Here is a 19,004-nt window from a genome sequence, read left to right on the forward strand (position 1 = left end):
TGCAGGGCAAGGAAATGTTTGCCTTCTATCAGTCATACTTTTTTTTTTTTGTCTCATTCATTAAATCTTCATTGTTTTCCAATTGACAATGTTCATCTTTGTACATTGGTTGTGGTGTTGCTCAAAAACTTGAACAGACATATAATAGACAACTCCCAGCACTAGAGCTGTTTTTTCTCTGGAGAAGTGGCAAACAAAATGCTGCGTGTGCTACAGGTATTGGATATATAAACCAGAGTGCTTGGGACCTGGCGTTTCCAGATAAAGGATCTTGCGCTATTACTTTGATCTGTACTTTTCGAATTTGGCCGAATACGGACCTATTCGGCCAAAAAAAACCAACTTAATTTCAGTTTGTCTTTTTGAATTCGAATTTCAACGTTTTTCAAATTCGAAATTCGGCCCTTGATAAATATGCCCCTAAATCTTCACAACTTTGAGGTGCAGATTTATATTTAAGGACATCTGAGGTTACTTATCAACTTAAAATTTCCCTGTCTATCTTTTAAGGCTGATTGAGGTGCAAAAAATATCTAAACTTTATATGACTGCTACTTGTCTGTACTGCTAACCCAAACATTATGCATTTTGATTTTAGATATCAGAGGAAGCTAATTTACCAGACGTTGAACTGGAAGTAAGTTGTGTTATATTATGGTTGTTGACTGCCTTTTCAGCAGTTTAGTGTTAGGTGATGTGTGTGGATAGTGTTACATTTATAGGCAGTCGATATACTACTGAAACAGCATGACTAGCAAACGTATCATCACTTTAAATAAAGATATCCCACAAGTAGCATTTCTACTTCATTTATTTTCCCAAAGGGTTCAGTTCTGTTTCTGCCATTAGACAAGGTGAAACCCTTGCCTCATGCAGCAGCGTCTGTCTGGTAACCGGGGGCAGCTGAAAATGCAATATATAAATTGGTATTCTTTTAGCAATGTCCTTCCCATTGTATTCCACAAAAGGTGAGCATTGGGATTTGGGGAGGAGGCAGCATGAGGAAAGGCTACCGGAGGCAGCTCCATAGGGATACAGCATCTTATTTGTGTTAAAAGTAATACATACAAATAAATAGTAAAAAGACACAATCTTTGATATACATATTTGTTTTTGTTTGTACAGGTATCCACGAGGCATTCATGTAGAGACCGTGGAATCAGAAAAGGTGAATAAAATGTTTGGCATGTCTAATGTAGTTGGGTGCCTAAGCGTAGCTATATCTGTGTTTACACCATACGAATAAGTTTATTTTATAGACGAGAATCCCTTGCTGCATTAGGATCACAGGTGTCCCAGTTTAGTAGGGAACATTGTGTTTTAGATTGTTTCACAGTATTTAGATTTTCCACAATATCTTAGACCACTTTCAAAGCATTTGCTTTAATATCTGTGTACTGGCATATTGCGCTTTTGTTTTATTTTATGAACATTTATTTCAAATAGTATGTATATTCTGTTGGAAGTAATTTTAACGCAAGTTCATTTTTTTATAGAAGGAGAGGTACATTGTCATCAGTAAAGTTGATGAAGAAGAGCGAAAACGAATGGAGCAGCAAAAACAAGCAAAAGAACGGGTATTCTGTTGAATGTCTTTTTTTTGAGAAATGCATATCCCTTTACTCGTAGTGTCTGCCACATTTCTTGGATTTTATCCATATGCAATATTCATAAATATATTGTCTAAGTCTATAAAGAAACGTTTCTTGCAGTCCACCAGGGAGCAAAATTAAACTAAATTGAAATTAATTTAAATGTAAAATTTAACTAAATAAAAAATTGGGGTATCTTTTAACATAATCAGATATATTTAGAGGTATTATGGATACAATTTATAAATGTCCCATAAGGATTTTGTTTTATGCCTTTATGCTTATCCTTTATTTCTAGGAAGATAACTGCTTACCCTTGATTGTGAATAATTAGCCATGGCCGTAATTGAACAAATTATTGTATTGCTTAATTCTAGAATTAAAAAGTTTGCATTTAAAACCGCTGCACACTATAGAAGCAATTATATTTTTGTGGCTTTGATTTGTATTACAGGAGGAACTAGATGATGCAGTGGGGTTTTCCCGAATCATCCAAGCAATCTCATCCTCGGTAAATAATAGATTAGCATTGCATCTTGAGAATTATTGAATTAAATTGACTGGTATAAAATATTCAATTCATTGTGGAGCATACTATGTGGAGTGCGACATTACTGATGATGTTGCTCATAGTGACCAATCTGATCTTTGCTTTTGTTTTCTAACTGTTGAAATCTACCAGTAATGTTTCTCTGCACTTTTTACACAGCATGGTAAATTGTGCATATTTTAAATACACTTCCATTGTATGGATTTACCGTTCCTTTAAGAACTAAACATTTTGAGGCTATAGCTGTCTTTGACTTCTAGTAGTAAAACTATGAAAAGACCAAGGTCAGTGGAAACATATAAAATATAATCCCTAAAATGATAAATACGAAGGTCATACTTGTTGTTCGAGCACAAAAGAAGAAATGTACAAGCCCTGGGAAGCTTTAGTTTTACTTATACTACAGGTTTGTAATGTTCTGCTTGATTGTAATTAGTAAGACATTAAAGGAGAAGGAAAGTCTGTTTGCACTTGGGGGTGCCAAATGTTAGACAACCCCAAGTGATTTTATTGACTTACCTGAAACTCCGGGCTGCTACTCCTATCGTTAGAAAATTGCACCGGCCTAAGGTTTTTTTTAGCGAGCACCATGGAGCAATCTGCTTCCCGCCTCCTCTTTCGTTGTGCCTGCGCAGTAGAACGAAAAGCCGAACTTTAGCTAAAAATGCAGATGCACTGCAGATGCATTTGCCCGGGGAAGATATGATAAACCCAAAGACCTCACGATGGCCCCATGTCAGACAAACTCCATAAGTCCGTAAATCAAATCTGACTACTAGTTAATTGCTACTCTTTATCCCTAACCTAATATTTGCTTGTGTAAAGTACTCCTGACTACTTGAGGATTCAGAATTTGAGCATCCCCTATAGTGACATGGTTTAAGATACATGCTTTAATTGGGAAATCTGCAGAATTGCAAGTTTGTTTTGTAGTATTTGCAGCTGTCCTAAATGTTTCTCTTGTCTCCACAGGCTAAACTTGTAGTTGGACACAACATGCTGTTGGATATTATGCACACCATACATCAGTTTTTCTGTCAGCTGCCTGATGTAAGGGTTTTGCTACCCCCATATAAACTGCAACTATTTTTTTTTGGAAAATTGCATGTTGCATTTTGTTTTTTGTAATTTTATGTAAATTTTAAATATAGCCATGTGTTTTTGGCAGCATTGTATATTTTCTAGCACCTCATAATATCCAAGCCAAAGTGCTATCTTGTGGACTATTTTGCCACTGACTAAACTGTACATTAACCCCATTTGCTGGTGTAGATATTAACTACTTTGTTTACCTTTTAGGTTATTTTATTAAAATATTGTTATAGATGTCCTATTTAACATTTTAATTTTTTTTCTTTTCCCCCCCAGTATTTGCCACCTTTATATCCCCTCTCTTTCCAATGGGGGTCACTAACCCCGGCAGCAAAAAAAAAAAAAATGATTTCAATGTGTGGCTGCAATTTTAAGGCTCGTACAGATGCATGGTTTTGCCTGTGCTCCTGCATTCCGTTTCAATCCCTTCAACTGCAGGGGAGCCCAGGCCCAAACACACTCAATTCTTCTGTATGGCTTCTTGTAATTAACCAATAGAAACTGAGGAGGAAGCTTGTGGCCAGACTGATTAGGTAATACCTACAGGCTGAGCCAGCAAATGCTTTATGGCAGTTTGGAAAAAAATAAAGCTAAAGACAAACTAGATTTTAATGTTTCTATTTGTAGGAGAAATATAAAAATGCATAATAGCTATTTGTTTTTTTTTCTCCAAAACATTTTGATAGCATTTTCAAGACCTAAACTATGTATAGTAATTTGCTGATTAAAAATGTTTTTACCTCCCATTTTAGGAGTTAAATGAATTTAAGGAGGTGACAAACTGTGTTTTTCCAAGGTAAGAGTTGGTGCTTGTTCATCATATATTAACTGATGTAAATGTGATATTGCACATATACACCTGTCTTCAAAGAAACACATCCGATTTATTTTGAGAAAAGCGGTTTGGCCTATCTAAAATAACACATTTTCATTCAAGTAAACACAGTCCACAAATAGCTTTTTAAAAGAACATGTATTTATTTTCAAATCGTCGTGTTTTTACGTAATTTGCAAATGTAATTGCTATTGAAAGCAGTATTTGTACCTAGTTATTTGCACTATTAAGTTCTGAATATAGAGTCCAGGTTGAGGGGAAATCTCTTCAAAACTAGCAGTGTAGAAATGTATTTTTTCTGCAACTGCATTTACAAATAACTTCTGTATTGACGTCTGTTGATTTGATTGAATTCAAATAAAAAGGCAGAACTTTTTCTAAACCGCATTTATAGGTGTGTTTTCACCTTGAAGTGAGAAGATAGTAATAATGTATCTCCTGTAAAACACACAGCTCTTCAAACATTTTGCAATTGAAAGTTGCGCTGAACCTAAAGTCCTAAATATTCTTATGGTGTAAAGGATCATAAACTTTCCCAATACGGGGGCAGTAGGTCAAAATGCAGTATATTCTCGCACACAACGTAATCCTAAAGTATATGATTAGTATACTTTTTGGTGTCTACATACATTAAGCTGTTGAAAGCAATGCACAGTCTGTCTTTTGTTCCAATCTGACATAGAACTTTTCATCATAAACTTTTCCCCTTATTCCATTTATTGAAAGGAAGTCTTGTGTTCCTCCTAGGTGTTATCTGCAAAAGGTCAACAACACTTTTTCTCATTATTTTTTTTTTATGTTTTAGAGTCTTGGATACTAAACTTATGGCCAGCACAAATCCATTTAAGGTAGTTTATTCCAACCTTACCTTTGTGATATGCTTACTGTGCTGCATTGCATTTTCTTTTTGGGGTTTTTGCTGCTATATTGCCATGTTTAACAGGAATTTTAACTCCAAGTTTAAATTACTCTGGTTATGGCACATTTCCACTACCATAACCACAGTGGTTGCCCTATCATTTTGTAAAAGACAGTGCCTGTCATTTTGTCTTGGTTTTCTTGTAACAAGCCCATTATACCAATGCCAAAAACCAGCTTCTGTGCTATAAGCCTTAGGGCAGGGGTCCCCAAACATTTTTACCCTTGAGCAACATTCAGATGCAAAAAAATATTCCTGCTTGCTGCACAATAAGTTCCGTGATTTGCCATTTGTAGCTCCTATGTGGAATGTGAAGTTATTCATATTGATAAGATGGTTCTGACATACTATAATTAGAATATACATTTTTTTTCTGTTAAAAAAACTGCTCATATTAAAGAAGTGGATGTGCGTGTTTACTTATATTGTACTAGTTGTATTATGAGTGTTAGCGGGTGTTGCTTTTAGCCAGTTTATTTTAATCCAAAGAAATTAGAAGTCAGTATAGCAAGAGATACACGTAATGAAAGGAATTCCCTGTTGTGCCTAAATATATAAAAGCTACATCATAAGAGGTCTTTTTGGTGACCCAGTTTAATAGTATTTCCTCTTAGGGAATAGATATTTCTAAGAATGCATCTTGCTATGTAGGTCTGTCATGTTAGACTGTGTATGCGCTGTGATCTAGCTAATAGGAGTACTTTTTTCTTTTAGTTTGTTGCATCACTGAATTAATCTTTCTATAAATTGTTAATGCATGTGTATAGTATATATCACAGCGTGGCCTATAATTAGTTGGGAAAGCATACAGCCACTGAAGATTGGGGAATGTACAGTATTATGTAATCCTTTAGATGCATGTCCCTTGGCGGTATTTGGGTATTGCCTTAAGATATGTTAAAGGGATACTTATTCTTGCAAAGGCAATATTAGTTTAAGATAATGATTATGTAAGTATAGGGCTGTAAATTCCCTCTCGTGGTGTTAATATTGCTTGGTAAACACCACATTGAGGGGCAAACACATAGCTGCTGTTTATACATTGTCCTTGCTGTTTGATATAGCCCTCTTAGTGAAGTTCAGGGGGAAAAGGCAGTGCTTGCCTCATTTACTGCACAATTGCAAGCCCAGTTCAGTTCACCAGGAATAGCCTTTTTTTCATTGATGTTTAGTTTCAGTTCTCCCCTTATGTCTTTCTAAAGCAGCTCTGGGAGAGGGGGCACCAAATCAGTTAACACTTCTAAATGACCATTAGTTGATACATTTCTTATGTATCAGGATCCCTGAGTTTCATTAAAGGCAGCTGTTGGCATTGAACCATACATTAGTTGCTAATATTCCACAGATGCTGCTGAGAAATGTATCAACCAATGCAGCAAAATTGTAACCGTTCAGAATCTGCACCCGGATTACTGAGCTGCCAGACTGAAAATAGGGCAGGAACATTTAATTTTGAAGAAACTGTAAAAAAAACAAACAAAAAAAACACTGAACTGAAAAGGTGTATGTATGCAAGGTAAACAGCCCGTGTAAAATAGTGTTAAATTGTGCCAAGTACACCTGGATCTTGTCCTGAAATGGATTGAAAAGGGTTACTGTACATTTGCAGCAGATGAGAATGAACTTTTGAGGAAAATTAACATTATGCACAGGGGTTGTGGCGGGGAATCTATCCCTTGTTATAGTTTTAAATCTACAGTTGCTAATGTACCAAGCTGCTGCTATATCTGGATACTAAAATAAATTAAGGGACCTAGTTTGTTATACCACTAACACTAATGTTGTAACTGTCAATTTTGTTACTCTGCCTGCCATTAAGCACCTTTTGTTTCAGTTTGATCAAAAAATGTATACGCTTTAAAGTGAAAAACTTCATTGTGTGCTTTTAAGAAGTAGGTATACATATAATCTGTTAATTGTTTTTTTGGATAAATATATTTGTATATATTGCATGATTTAGTATGGGATTGGCTTGAAGATTATTAGGGGGTAGTATACTTTGTGAATGTATTTTCCTTTTTATAGAATTATTGTTTAAAAATAATAAAACAAACGTTTAAAAAGGTGATTTCATGTTGGTTTCATGTCCAGTCACATGGTGGCAGCAGTAGGCCTTATTTGTACTGTAAGATTGAGAAATATACATCTGGCATTAATTGTCTGGCCCACTTTATGTTCATAGGAAATTATTTATAACACATCCCTTGCCGAACTGGAAAAGAGATTAAAAGAGGCTCCTTTCAAACCTCCTAAAGTTGGTAAGGATTCAAGAAGCATTTGCCTTCCATCAACTATCTATTGAAATATGTAAACGGCTTGTGTAAAAACTGCATTTTCAGTAACTGAGCTGATTGAGATTTCAGAATAGCATTAATATTATTTATGTTTTATAAGCTGGGGTCTCTTGTAATGGGTTTGCTTGGACACTGTACTTGCACAAACCTATTTCTGTGAAATCTGGGGATAAAAACACTACTTGTTCTCATTTCCCTAATCTTTCTGAAACCATAAACTGTTATTTTATGTCCTGCACGGTCAGAATTTCTTAAAGTGATGCTGACATTAAAAAACGACTAAAATATGAATGTACATTAAAAGTTAATTATAGATCATGTTGATCGTTTTTTGCCAAGAGATCTGTTGCAATGAATATGTAATGAAATTATTTTAGTACAAGGAAGATGTGCATACATACTAAAAAAAAAAAAAAAAAAAAAACCTCATGTTTTTACACTCTAGCAAGCTAAAGCAAAAAAGTGCAATTCCACTGTAATGAACGGTGCTTTCTAGGTTTGCATGACCTTTCTCTCCGCAAAACCTAATGCATAACCATGAATATACCTCAATGCAGTATGGCATCTGCACTGATTTTTATTCAAAGCCCAATATTTTGCCTTACATTGTGTTTTTACTGTAGGCCAACAGCATCACATTTTAGTTTAGATTCATATGCAAAAAGCAAAGTGTTTAATATTTGTTATACATAGCAATATTGTGCTTTTAGTGCATATTCTCTAATACTATGGTGAAGTTTTTCAGTGTAAGGAAATCCACAATCACAAAATATCTCTTCAAACTAAATGTGGGCCGGTGTTAGATTTAAAACTGAAATTTAAGTGTGTGGGTGCTGAATCTTGCGGAAGCTTTCTTTCCTCGTAGGCGAATGGCCTGTATTCTTTTCAAGTGAAACATAATTTTGTGTCAGTTTGGAAAAGTGATATACAGGTATAGTACCTATTATCCAGAATATCGGGACCGGGGGTTTTCTGGATAGAGGGTCTTTCTGTAATTTGGTTCTCCTTACCTTAAGTCTACTAAAAAATAATTTGAACATTAAATAAACCCAATAGGATTGTTTTCCACCAATATGGATTCTTGCAGCTTGGTTAAGTCATGTATGATGGCTTTCATAATTACAGAGAGGACATTTTTAAAAAATTGAATTTTCATTTAAATGTAGTCTATGAGAAATGTCCTTCTGTAATTTGGAGATTCTGGATAACGCATCACATATTTATACGAATATTTTAAATGCTCCTGGCTTTTTTTTTTAATCCTGTAATTTCCCACAGTGTTCACACTACTTTTCTTTCCACAAAAAGGAAGCAGTTTAGTGACCGTTTATGAAAAAGTCTGTTTTATCTCTGGTGTGAGATTTCTGGCAAAGTTTTAGGAATGTGAACTCATGGAAACGTGAAAATGTGGGGTGTGCCAAACATGACGTCTGGTCCATTTTTCTCAGGCAACAGTAGCCTGAACATGAATGCTTTGAGTACTTTTCAGCTGTTTAAAGGGGAACTCCAGCTTCAAAACCAAAATTTGATAAAGAGGCCCACATAACACAGAAACACCTAATATACCCATCACCATTACCTGTTTCTTTAAAAAGTATGAATAAATGCAATTTTCTATGCTGAAATCCAGCTGTTTAACAGTTCTTCTCTTTTTGCATCATTTGAAATCCTGGCAGGGAAGGAAGGACTAAAACACTGATGTTACAAATTGTAACAACTTCTCCACAGCTTACAGACAGCATGCAGGAACTACATAACCCACAATGCATTGCACTGTGATTCGTTCGTTATTGAAATCGCATGTGCAAGGAATTGTGGGGTTTGGCGGATGCAGGCTGATGACTGATGGATGTTGCTCAGTAGTCAGCCAGCTCAGCAAAGTAGTCAGAAAGTTCAGCGGGGGGGGGGGCTAGGCTTAGGGAACTGTCAAACCATTAAAAATCATGAAAATGTCTGCATATTTTTTAATTGGTGTATTTTGCAAAGTTGCTTGAATTTGTTTACTTTTCAAAAAGCTCAAGTTCTGTTTGTGTGGAGTTACCAATTAACATAAAAAGTGTATGGGGGTGGCTTCTAAAAAGCAGTGCTTAAAAACTTCCAAAAATAGTTGTAGGTGCCATTGCACTCAGAGGGTTACCACTACTCCACTGTAACCAATACATTCGTAGATTTCATCTGCCAAAAGTGGTTGATTTCAGCATGAGTAGCAAATGGAAATGCTGTACTTACAAACTATGTGCCTGAGTTGATTACGGTGGTAAATGTTGTTGTGTTGTGGACCCACACGAATAAAGCAATCGCAATCGAATACAATCTTGAAAGAATTGTAAGGGAATAGCAGAATTTCCAGTTTAGATTCAGAGGAAAAAGCAACATAAATGCTGCTTACACTATATACATTATTTAAAGGGGTTGTTGACCTTTATCTTTTAGTATGTTATAGAATGGTCAGTTCTAAGCAACTTTTCAATTGGTCTTCATTTTATTTTTTTATAGTTTTTGAATTATTTGCCTTCTGACACTTTCTAGCTTTCAAATGGGGGTCACTGACCCAATCTAAAACAAATGCTCTGTAAAAGCTACACATTTATTGTTATTGCTACTGTTTATTACTCCTATTTCTATTCAGGTCCTCTACTACTCATATTCCAGTATCTTATTCAAATCACTGCATGCTTTTGGACCCTAGAGACCAGAATGCTGAAATTGCAAACTGGAGAGCTGCTAAACAACTCAAAAACCCCAGAGAATAAAAAATGAAAACCAGTTGCAAATTGTCTAAGAATATCACTCTTCTCAGACTAAAATTTAAACTAAACTTTAACTAAACTTTAAATCTCTTGTTTCAATCAGTCTGAATTCACAGCCACAACAAGGGGACATCTGCCATTTTGTGAACCCTATTATTAATGCAAGCTTTCCCACTTCATAAAATCTTATTTGCCAGAATGGTGGACCTGACGTTCATGCCCATGTATAGGCTACACAATTATGGCAGTGAGGAGGGAGGGGGAATGTGAGGATTGCAGAGACAGACTCTAAGAAGCACTAAATGGAAAGTGAAACCCGCCTTACAGGCAGGACAGATCGTATGATTGACGGCTAAGACTTTTAAATAACTTTATAACCGGCATGGGTGCTTTATTTAAAAAAAAATCTCCTTTTATTTACAAAAGACTTTTATGATACAGATTTTTATTTCTGAATGACATGCCCCCTTTAAATATAGATATAAAAATGTGCTTTCCTTCCAAAGTTATGTATAATATGAGCTTATTCTATGGCTGATTATCATTTCTTTTCTCAGACAGCGCTGAGGGGTTTCCAAGTTATAACACTGCATCGGAGCAACTTCATGAAGCCGGATATGATGCCTACATCACAGGACTGTGCTTTATTTCTATGGCAAACTATCTAGGTAGGAACTACACATTTTCATGACTTAAACCAATTCTCTCTTTGACCTCATTACTAATAATAATTTTTATATATTTCATTCCTAGGTTCATTTCTAAGTCCACCCAAAGGTTATGTATCGTCTCAATCAAAAATTATTCGACCATTTTTTAACAAGTGAGTTATTTGTAGTGCTGTAATGTGTTCTAGAATTTATAGAATTGTGAAAATCTGGATTTATTGTATAAAATGGAGTTTATAGGAGAAGGCATTTTTGTAATACTGAGCTTACTGGATAATAGGTTTCCAGATAACTGGTCCCATACCTCTACTAGGTGTGCGAGTGGCAATATCTGTCACATCGCATGTGCAAATGTGCTTCTGATGTCATGTGCATAATGAGCAATTCTCAGTATTTGCTAATTATGCACATGTGCGTGAGCCAACATGACTGCTCCCACTGGGAGCTCCCTCAAGGTTCCGGTGGCCTAGCGTGGAACAATAATAAAAAAAATTTAAAAAATACTGTTACCCCCAACTGGAGTGCAGACAAATTTGGTTGGGGATAATATATTTAGCCAACAGTGTCCTTTAAAGTCTCTGACTAACTCAAGAGTTCGATGTAAAGCATGAAGTTGGATTCAGGCAATTATGTTAGGCTGTACAAAATGAACTTTCTATCTATTTTTCCAGTTTTATCTTTACTCTGAACTCTTCATTTAATGGGAACAAATGTTCCCTTAGGCAATATAGTAGACTTTTTTTTTTTTTTCAACATTGGGTAGTTTGTCCCACATGTGACAAGTTTGAAGTCCTGGATCATTGCTGCTATTGATAACCTTACATTTTAGGCTGGTACAGTAAGTTCAGTATGTAAAATATGAAGGGATGCACTGAATCCACTATTTTGGATTCGGCCCCCGAATCCTTTGTGAAAGATTCGGCTGGATACCAAACCAAATCTGAATTCAATTTGCATATGCAAATTATGGGTGGGAAGGGGAAAACATTTACTTGTTTTGTGACAAAAAGTTGTGATTTCCCTCCCCACCCCTAATTTGCATATGCAAATTAGGGTTCAGTTCGGCTGGGGAGAAGGATTTGTCAGAATCCTGCTGAAAAAGGCACATCCCTAAAAAATGGGTTTAGTTCTCCAACTCTGCTTTGTACAGCTTTGTAGATTCATGAGCTTATAAAAGGGGAATTTCACGTTTCTTCCCCTTTAGTCATGAATATCACTTCATTTAACAGGAAGCAATTAAGGAAATGTTTGTACAAAGGTATGTTTTTAGATGGGATCTATAATTCATATTTCTTTCTAATATATTTAAGCATTCACCAAAGCAGTGGCACAAAACATCAAGTAGCCAAATTTCTTGCAGACCATATCTATTCTCACAGAACATGACTGCCTATTTCCTCATGGGGCCTAGTCCAGCCTCCTATCCTAATATTGCTGCTTTGACAGCAGTGTTTTGCTTTGTTGGCTAATTAGATGTACAGAAATGTCATGTGCATTTGCCTGATGAATTTACTTTTTTGCCTGTAGTATGACCGTGTTCATAAATTGGCTTTAAAATATCACTGAATATCTTGGCTCGAAAAGCCTACTTAAACAGTTTTCTTGTAAATAGGTACATTTTCCTGAAAGCAAGGGTTGCAAATGTTCACAGTATAAAGGGTTACTCCTATTGATTTTGGATCCATTTTGTGTTTATTAAATAACGGTTATCCATCTATCCTGTAAGCCAGCATGTTGCCTTAATTGAGTCAACTTGAAATAACAGCAGGCTGGAAGTGGTAACAAATGTACATGCTGGAAAAAAATGTATTCTGGTAATTAATACCAGAATACTGATTGAAATTTGAAATTGGAAATTGTGCAACTCGTGTAGCATGAAGAATTAAATGTTTTCTTTAAACCGCTCTATAAATGTTCTTGTGTTTTACAAACTTAGTTCAATATAAGAAGCCCAAATACATTTCTTTTTCAAATAACAACCCAAACTGACTGGCAATGGAGACAGTCACTATAAATATTATATAATAAAGTTGTGTAAATGGCATCCTCCAGTGGATCTGAGCAGGTAACCATATGGGTGGGACCAGCAAAGGTGGGACTAACTTCATATGAATACCCTTGCTTTATAAATATGATGGTGGACAGGCAGGTATTTAGTGTTTCTGGTTGTTGGGGTTCCTTTATAAATGATAACGATTAGGGGAGGACTTTAATGAATAGAATAAATAGAACCATAAAAGCAAACATCTAGCATCAGGATTAATGGCACTCCAGCAATCCTATGGGAACTGTTATCCATGCCCGGGACACAGGGTTTACCAGATATGGGGGTCTTTCCGTAATTTAAGTTTCTATACATTGTCTGCTAAAAAAAATAATTTCAATATTTAATAAACCCAATAGGACTGATTTGCTTTCAGTATGGATTAATTATATCTTCTATTACCAAGGATTTTTTTTTTTTTTTTTAAATTTGAATTGTTTCATTAAAATGGAGTCTATGGGAAATGGTCATTCTGTAATTTGGAGCTTTCTGGATAATGGGTTTCCAGATAATTGCTCCCATACGTACATTTCAAATCAATTTCAAATCTTATTTAATGCATTTACTTATTTATTAAAGTAACTTTTGTATTGACTATTTAAAATAAATTATTTTTATGTTTGCTATACATTATCTGTAAACTATTTATCCAGGAAGCTCTGAATTACAGGAACGCCATTTCCCATTGACTCTTTTTTAAGCAAATAACATTTTGAAGAACTAAGATGCATGAATCCATACTAATGGCAAAAAACAGTCCTATTGGCTTTATTTGTGTTAATGATTTTTTTTTTTAGGAGAATAAAGGTATGGTGAGCCATATTACAGAAATGTACTTTATACAGAAAACCCCAGGCCCTGAACGTTTTGGGTAACCGGTCCCATACCTGTGTTTATATGTATCATTCTTCACCAATTTAGATTCTTGAATCAAGACTGGTTATCTGAACTCTCATTTCACCCACTAGATACTTTTGTGTTTTTTATTGATATAATGCCACTTTCCAGGTGGTGATAGATATTGGTGTCATTTTGTTGTGTAGTTTAGTAAGCCATGGACGTCCTTTTGGTGTATTCAGGTTTTTTTTGTATTTGTTTATATACAATATTTGAAATTGGAAATATTTACATAATAATAATCTTGTTAAAATGTAACTATTTTAAGCTTTAGTCCATTTTCACCTAGTTCTAACAAAACCTTTTTTGCAGGCTGTTTTTGATGAGAATTATGGACATACCTTATCTCAATTTAGAAGGACCAGACTGTAAGTATAAACATTCTACATGAAACTAGGGGAAGCATAATTTTGTTTGAGGCCTCAATGTTTAGTCTGTAAAACCCACGCTTTTTTAAATATTTGCATAGAAACAGGTATAGCTGCGTAAAGTAACAGGACATTCAGTCTTGGTAATTTACAAACCTTTACTTTTCTAACCATTACTTTATATTTCTGATTGCTAAATTTTACATACTACCAGCCAGTATTCTACTGTATTAATTCTAGCGTGGGGTCAATTTGTAATCATTGCAAGATTAGCTCATTGCATGGAACATTGTCAAATGTAACTGTAATGTGCTTAACCAGGGCCAAACTGGTAGATTTTGCCAAATTCCAAAGGGGCTGCTGTAATATATCCGACAATCTCGATTTATTGGGAATGCAAAGGGCGTATTGGACCTCCGACTGCTTGAAATGCCAGGGCCTATTGTGTATCTCAGTCAAGGCATTTGCTTAAAGGGAATACTGTCATGGGAAAAAATGTTTTTTTTCCAAATGAATCAATTAATTGTGCTGCTCCAGCAGATTTCTGCACTGAAATCCATTTCTCAAAAGAGCAAACAGATTTTTTTATATTCAATTTTGAAATCTGACATGGGGCTAGACATATTGCCAATTTCACAGCTGCCCCAAGTCATGTGACTTGTGCGCTGATAAACTTCAATCACTCTTGACTTCTGTACTGCAAGTAAGAGTGATATCACCCCCTCCCTTTTTCCCCCCAGCAGCCAAACAAAAGAACAATGGGAAGGTAACCAGATAGCAGCTCCCTAACACAAGATAAAAGCTGCCTGGTAGATCTAAGAACGGCACTCAATAGTAAAAACCCAAGTGCCACGGAGACACATTCAGTTACTTTGAGAAGAAAAAACAGCAGCCTGCCAGAAAGCATTTCTCTCCTAAAGTGCAGGCACAAGTCACATGACCGGGGGCAGCTGGAAAATTGACAAAATGTCAAAATTGAATATAAAAAATATAAAAAAAATCTGTTTGCTCTTTTGAGAAATGGATTTCAGTGCAGAATTCTGCTGGAGTAGCACTATTAACTGATGCGTTTTGAAAAAAACTTGTTTTTCCGATGACAGAATCCCTTAGACAAAGTCTATCTTCCTTCTGCTAATGATTTGCTTGAAGGTGTCACCACTGCTATTCTTTGAGTAGCTCTATGGTTCTGGTCTCCATCCTTCTTTTTCTCTTGCACACAGAATATTTCCTCATTTATCTGCCTGTTATGTATCTATACTGGAGTTCAGTATCTAAACACCATACTACAGCGTTCATAAAGGGGAAGTATACCCCTTGTTCAACACAAGTTAAATATATAGACTTGCAGAACATCATGAAAAGCTATCATTTGGGGGGGGGGGGTTGATGCAGGGCAAAAACAATGTGATCAGAACCCCTCCATGTTTCTTCCTTGTAAGGCTTGATTTAAATTAATTGTCATAAGGTACCGGTATGTTCATCATAAGTCCTAATTATGGAATTAATGTTGAGTAAGGGGGAATATTTTAACTTTAAACTGAGCCAGCTGCTATATGGTGCTGTTACCTGTACTTCCCTGTACTGTCCATTGATTTTGTGTCGTGCCATACATGGGACTAAATTAGCTTCTGTGTTCTATTGGTCTGTAGGGAGGTGCAGAAGTCTCAAATATCATGAAACTGTGTAGACCTGTTGCCAGTTTTAGAAGTCTGTTGCCTACAATATACTTTTGTTACAAAGTTTCTGTTCATGGTATTCTAATTTTTTTACTCTAGTTTATTTTTGAGTACTTTACAGATTTGTGAAACCTGACCATTTCCTGTCCTTTCAGTGCAGCCTAAAAGGGACAATGTACTTCATGTTGCATTTCCAAAAGAATGGAAGACCAGTGACCTCTACCAACTATTCAGTGCCTTTGGTATGTATACATTGTGTTCAGTGGGATATGGGAAATATTTTGCTCCATTGCAAGATCTCACATTAAATATATCTGTTGCTTTAAAATGTATTTTATAAACTAAAAAAACTTCATGAACGTACCTTATAAATGCACTGCACCCACCTGCTCCACCTTGTTGAGTATTCTACTTGCCTCATTGTCCAGGCTGGTAAATTTTTTTGATCCCCTCAAGGGAATCTGCCATAGCAAGTGCAAAGATAGTCACTCTGGCCACTGCCCACATGGGATCTGTAGGATCATCATGGTGGGTATAGAAACTTTGGGGTTTTTTTTTTGTTTTTTGATTATGAAGCTTTGCAGAAGTAATAGAGGGGTTTATGAAGGAATGGTGCAGAAAAAATCATTCTCCTCCGTAGGTGAGCATCTTATTTCCCCCTATTGTGTTAATATGCTTTTTTTTTTATATAAGCACATATTCAGTCTAGTGATTCACTGAGGCCAGCGCCTATTTTGCAGCCAAAACAATGTCTACAAAGTATCCTGCTTTGCTTTCCAAGTTCTTAAGCCAAAAAGTTTTGTCAAAAAGATTGTAATCAAATATCTATGCAAATGCATGTATTTTAAAAAAAAAAATGTTAGTTACAAAGTTATGATCATAAAATTGTGATCATAAAATTGGTAAGCCACCATACCACGTCAAGGCAAAACCCATATGGTGGTCCCTAACTATTTACCTCGGTCATAGTATTCAAAGGCTGACACCTGCCTGCATGGTAGCATTTCTTGGGATAAGTGTCTCCTGCAGCAGGCCAAGCTTTCATGTGGTTATAGCACCCCCCACACCTGTCCCTTTAATTGGTGGTCCCATGCCTTTAAAAATAGGTTTTGGTTTGGGCAGTCTCTCTCTCTCTTATCCCAAGAAATGCTACCATGCAAGGAGGTGCCAGTCTTTGAATACTATGACCAGAGGTAAATAGTTAGGGACCACCATATGGGTTTTACCTTGACGTGGTATGGTGACTTACCAATTTTATGATTTTGACTTTGTAAATAAAAACCCCTGTTTTTCTAAATACATGCACTTGCATACTTATTAGATTACTTATCAGACAGGAGACCAGGGAATGTGCATTGACCAATCTTTTGATCAACCCCATTCTTTTTTTTTTCTATGTTTTTAGTTAATTTAGTCAGATTAGTAGCACTTCCATTGTGTATTTAAATTTACTTAGATTTGGAGTGCTCCCAAAATCCCCCTTTCTTGCATATCTGTACAATTTGACAGTGTAACCCAGAGCTGCTGCTTCCAAGGATTGAAACGTGAGATATAAATGTGGCTTACATAACATGTGCTACTTTCCAGAAGTTAGTAGAAACCATTATGTACTTGATTGTTATATCTGAAGTAATAGCTATTCGCTGCATTTGCAGACGTGATTTCTATGCAAGTACAATTAGTGACCTAACTACTCTAGCACGTTTTGCTGAAGTTAAATGCAACTTGAGGGTGAGATTACATGGAGTGCTCTGCATGCTGTTTTCCTGAAGTTAGTCCATGTAGAATCTTTGCAGTAGTCTGAGCGAAAGTGGGCCCATAAATGGCTTCTTACTGCCATCTAGGATTGCAATTTCTGGCCACTGTTGAATCTGATTTAGTATGCAAGCAATATATAGATTATTATTTTGTCATTTTCAGCATGGTTGGTTCTGCCATTTGAAGCAGTGTGGTAGAGGCTAAAAGACCTGTGAAGAAGCTTACAAGAAATGGGGGCGCATTTATAAACACTGGGCAAATTTGCACCTGGGCAGTAACCCATAGCAACCTATCAGTGAGTGGCTTTTTTCAGCCACCTACAGGTTGAGCAATGAAAGCAAACCTCTCATTGGTTGCTATGGGTTACTGCCCAGGTGCAAATTTGCCCAGTGTTTGTAAATGAGACCCATTATGTGAAGTGGAATTGTTGGCTGGAGGAGAGCTGAATTCAGTTTCTTGTTCTATGCAGCCAGAACCAGCAGTGCAGATAGGAACAGTGAAACACTGCTTGCATTTATAAATTCAAACTTATTTCAATTTAATGTATAAAGGAAAGTTGAATGGAATGAAATAGTTTTCAGTTAGGCAAATCTTTATTTCTGCGGTTATATATTCTAGCCAATTAATGTTTAGAGGGTGCCTTGCAAAAGTATTCAGGTCCTTGGCCAGTCTCCTATTTCTGAGTAAGAAATGCTCCCTTTAAATTTTTTCTTTGATATTTTAGCGCACCGAAACCCAAAACAATTTTATGTTTTTGGAGAAAAAGTATTAAGAAAAATTAAATTTGAAATATGCATTTTGAATGATATTCTAGCACATGCAAATAAAAAGTGATTATTTTACTTAAAACTAGTGTTTCTCACTTACCTGCCTGTGAGGGTTCTTTTATAATACTTACCACCAAACTGGACACCTTATATTGTTCTTGACTTTTGGCACTGCTGTTGCTATTCCCTTTTTAAGGCAACTATAAGGGGCCTATTTATTATGCTTTTTTTATATCAAAATTATGTAAAAACCTATGTAATCAAGGTTTATCAAGGTAATATTTTTTTTACACATTTCAAACACCACATTTTAGGGTAAGTCCACACAGGGCACTAAACGCCGGCGCTAATCACACGCGGTTGTTGCAGTTTTTCTATTCTACATAATAAATCTGTCCCTTAGTGTAGTGTAAACTGGGTCTTAACCAGTAAAAGTAACACTAACGTAGGTTAGTATGAATATTTGGATTTGCTACATTTTTGATGTTCCCATGAATAGGATTGTATATTTGGAATGTTTCCATATACGTTATTTAAATGATCTCACCCTTACTGGCCCAGGCTTTAGTCTACAAGCTGCAAAGATAAGCAGTAAAACTGGAAACACTGTCTGAGACTGATGCTCATTGTGCGCTCAGGTGTCAGTCGATACAAACCATTTGTTGGCATTTGTCTTGTCTGATTTATAAAAAACATATCTAAAAGTTTACTTGGATATCATAATAAAAATTACGTTTTATAAAATAATCACTGGAACTTTCAGTACATAATGTATTGGATTACAAAATATTCCT

The 19,004-nt window shown here is 35.8% G+C and overlaps 1 protein-coding gene across 5 annotated transcripts in view; it reads left to right on the plus strand.

The window, feature by feature from the left end:
• parn.S (poly(A)-specific ribonuclease S homeolog) overlaps positions 1–19,004 on the plus strand; it is a 74,243-nt gene that overhangs the window by 12,246 nt on the left and 42,993 nt on the right. For 4 of the 5 annotated variants that reach the window (XM_041579290.1, XM_041579289.1, XM_041579288.1 and 1 more), the window contains 12 exons: positions 599–637; positions 1,126–1,168; positions 1,497–1,577; positions 2,047–2,103; positions 3,115–3,192; positions 3,987–4,030; positions 4,875–4,917; positions 7,171–7,246; positions 10,590–10,700; positions 10,786–10,855; positions 13,954–14,009; positions 15,841–15,927. In XM_041579290.1, coding sequence (XP_041435224.1) covers positions 599–637; positions 1,126–1,168; positions 1,497–1,577; positions 2,047–2,103; positions 3,115–3,192; positions 3,987–4,030; positions 4,875–4,917; positions 7,171–7,246; positions 10,590–10,700; positions 10,786–10,855; positions 13,954–14,009; positions 15,841–15,927 — 785 coding nt within the window. The remainder of the gene's footprint in view (positions 1–598; positions 638–1,125; positions 1,169–1,496; positions 1,578–2,046; positions 2,104–3,114; positions 3,193–3,986; positions 4,031–4,874; positions 4,918–7,170; positions 7,247–10,589; positions 10,701–10,785; positions 10,856–13,953; positions 14,010–15,840; positions 15,928–19,004) is intronic. The other variant, XM_041579287.1, reaches the window with a different exon arrangement.

Source organism: Xenopus laevis, chromosome 9_10S (assembly GCF_017654675.1).
Source record: "Xenopus laevis strain J_2021 chromosome 9_10S, Xenopus_laevis_v10.1, whole genome shotgun sequence".
Classification (NCBI taxonomy): Eukaryota; Metazoa; Chordata; class Amphibia; order Anura; family Pipidae; genus Xenopus; species Xenopus laevis.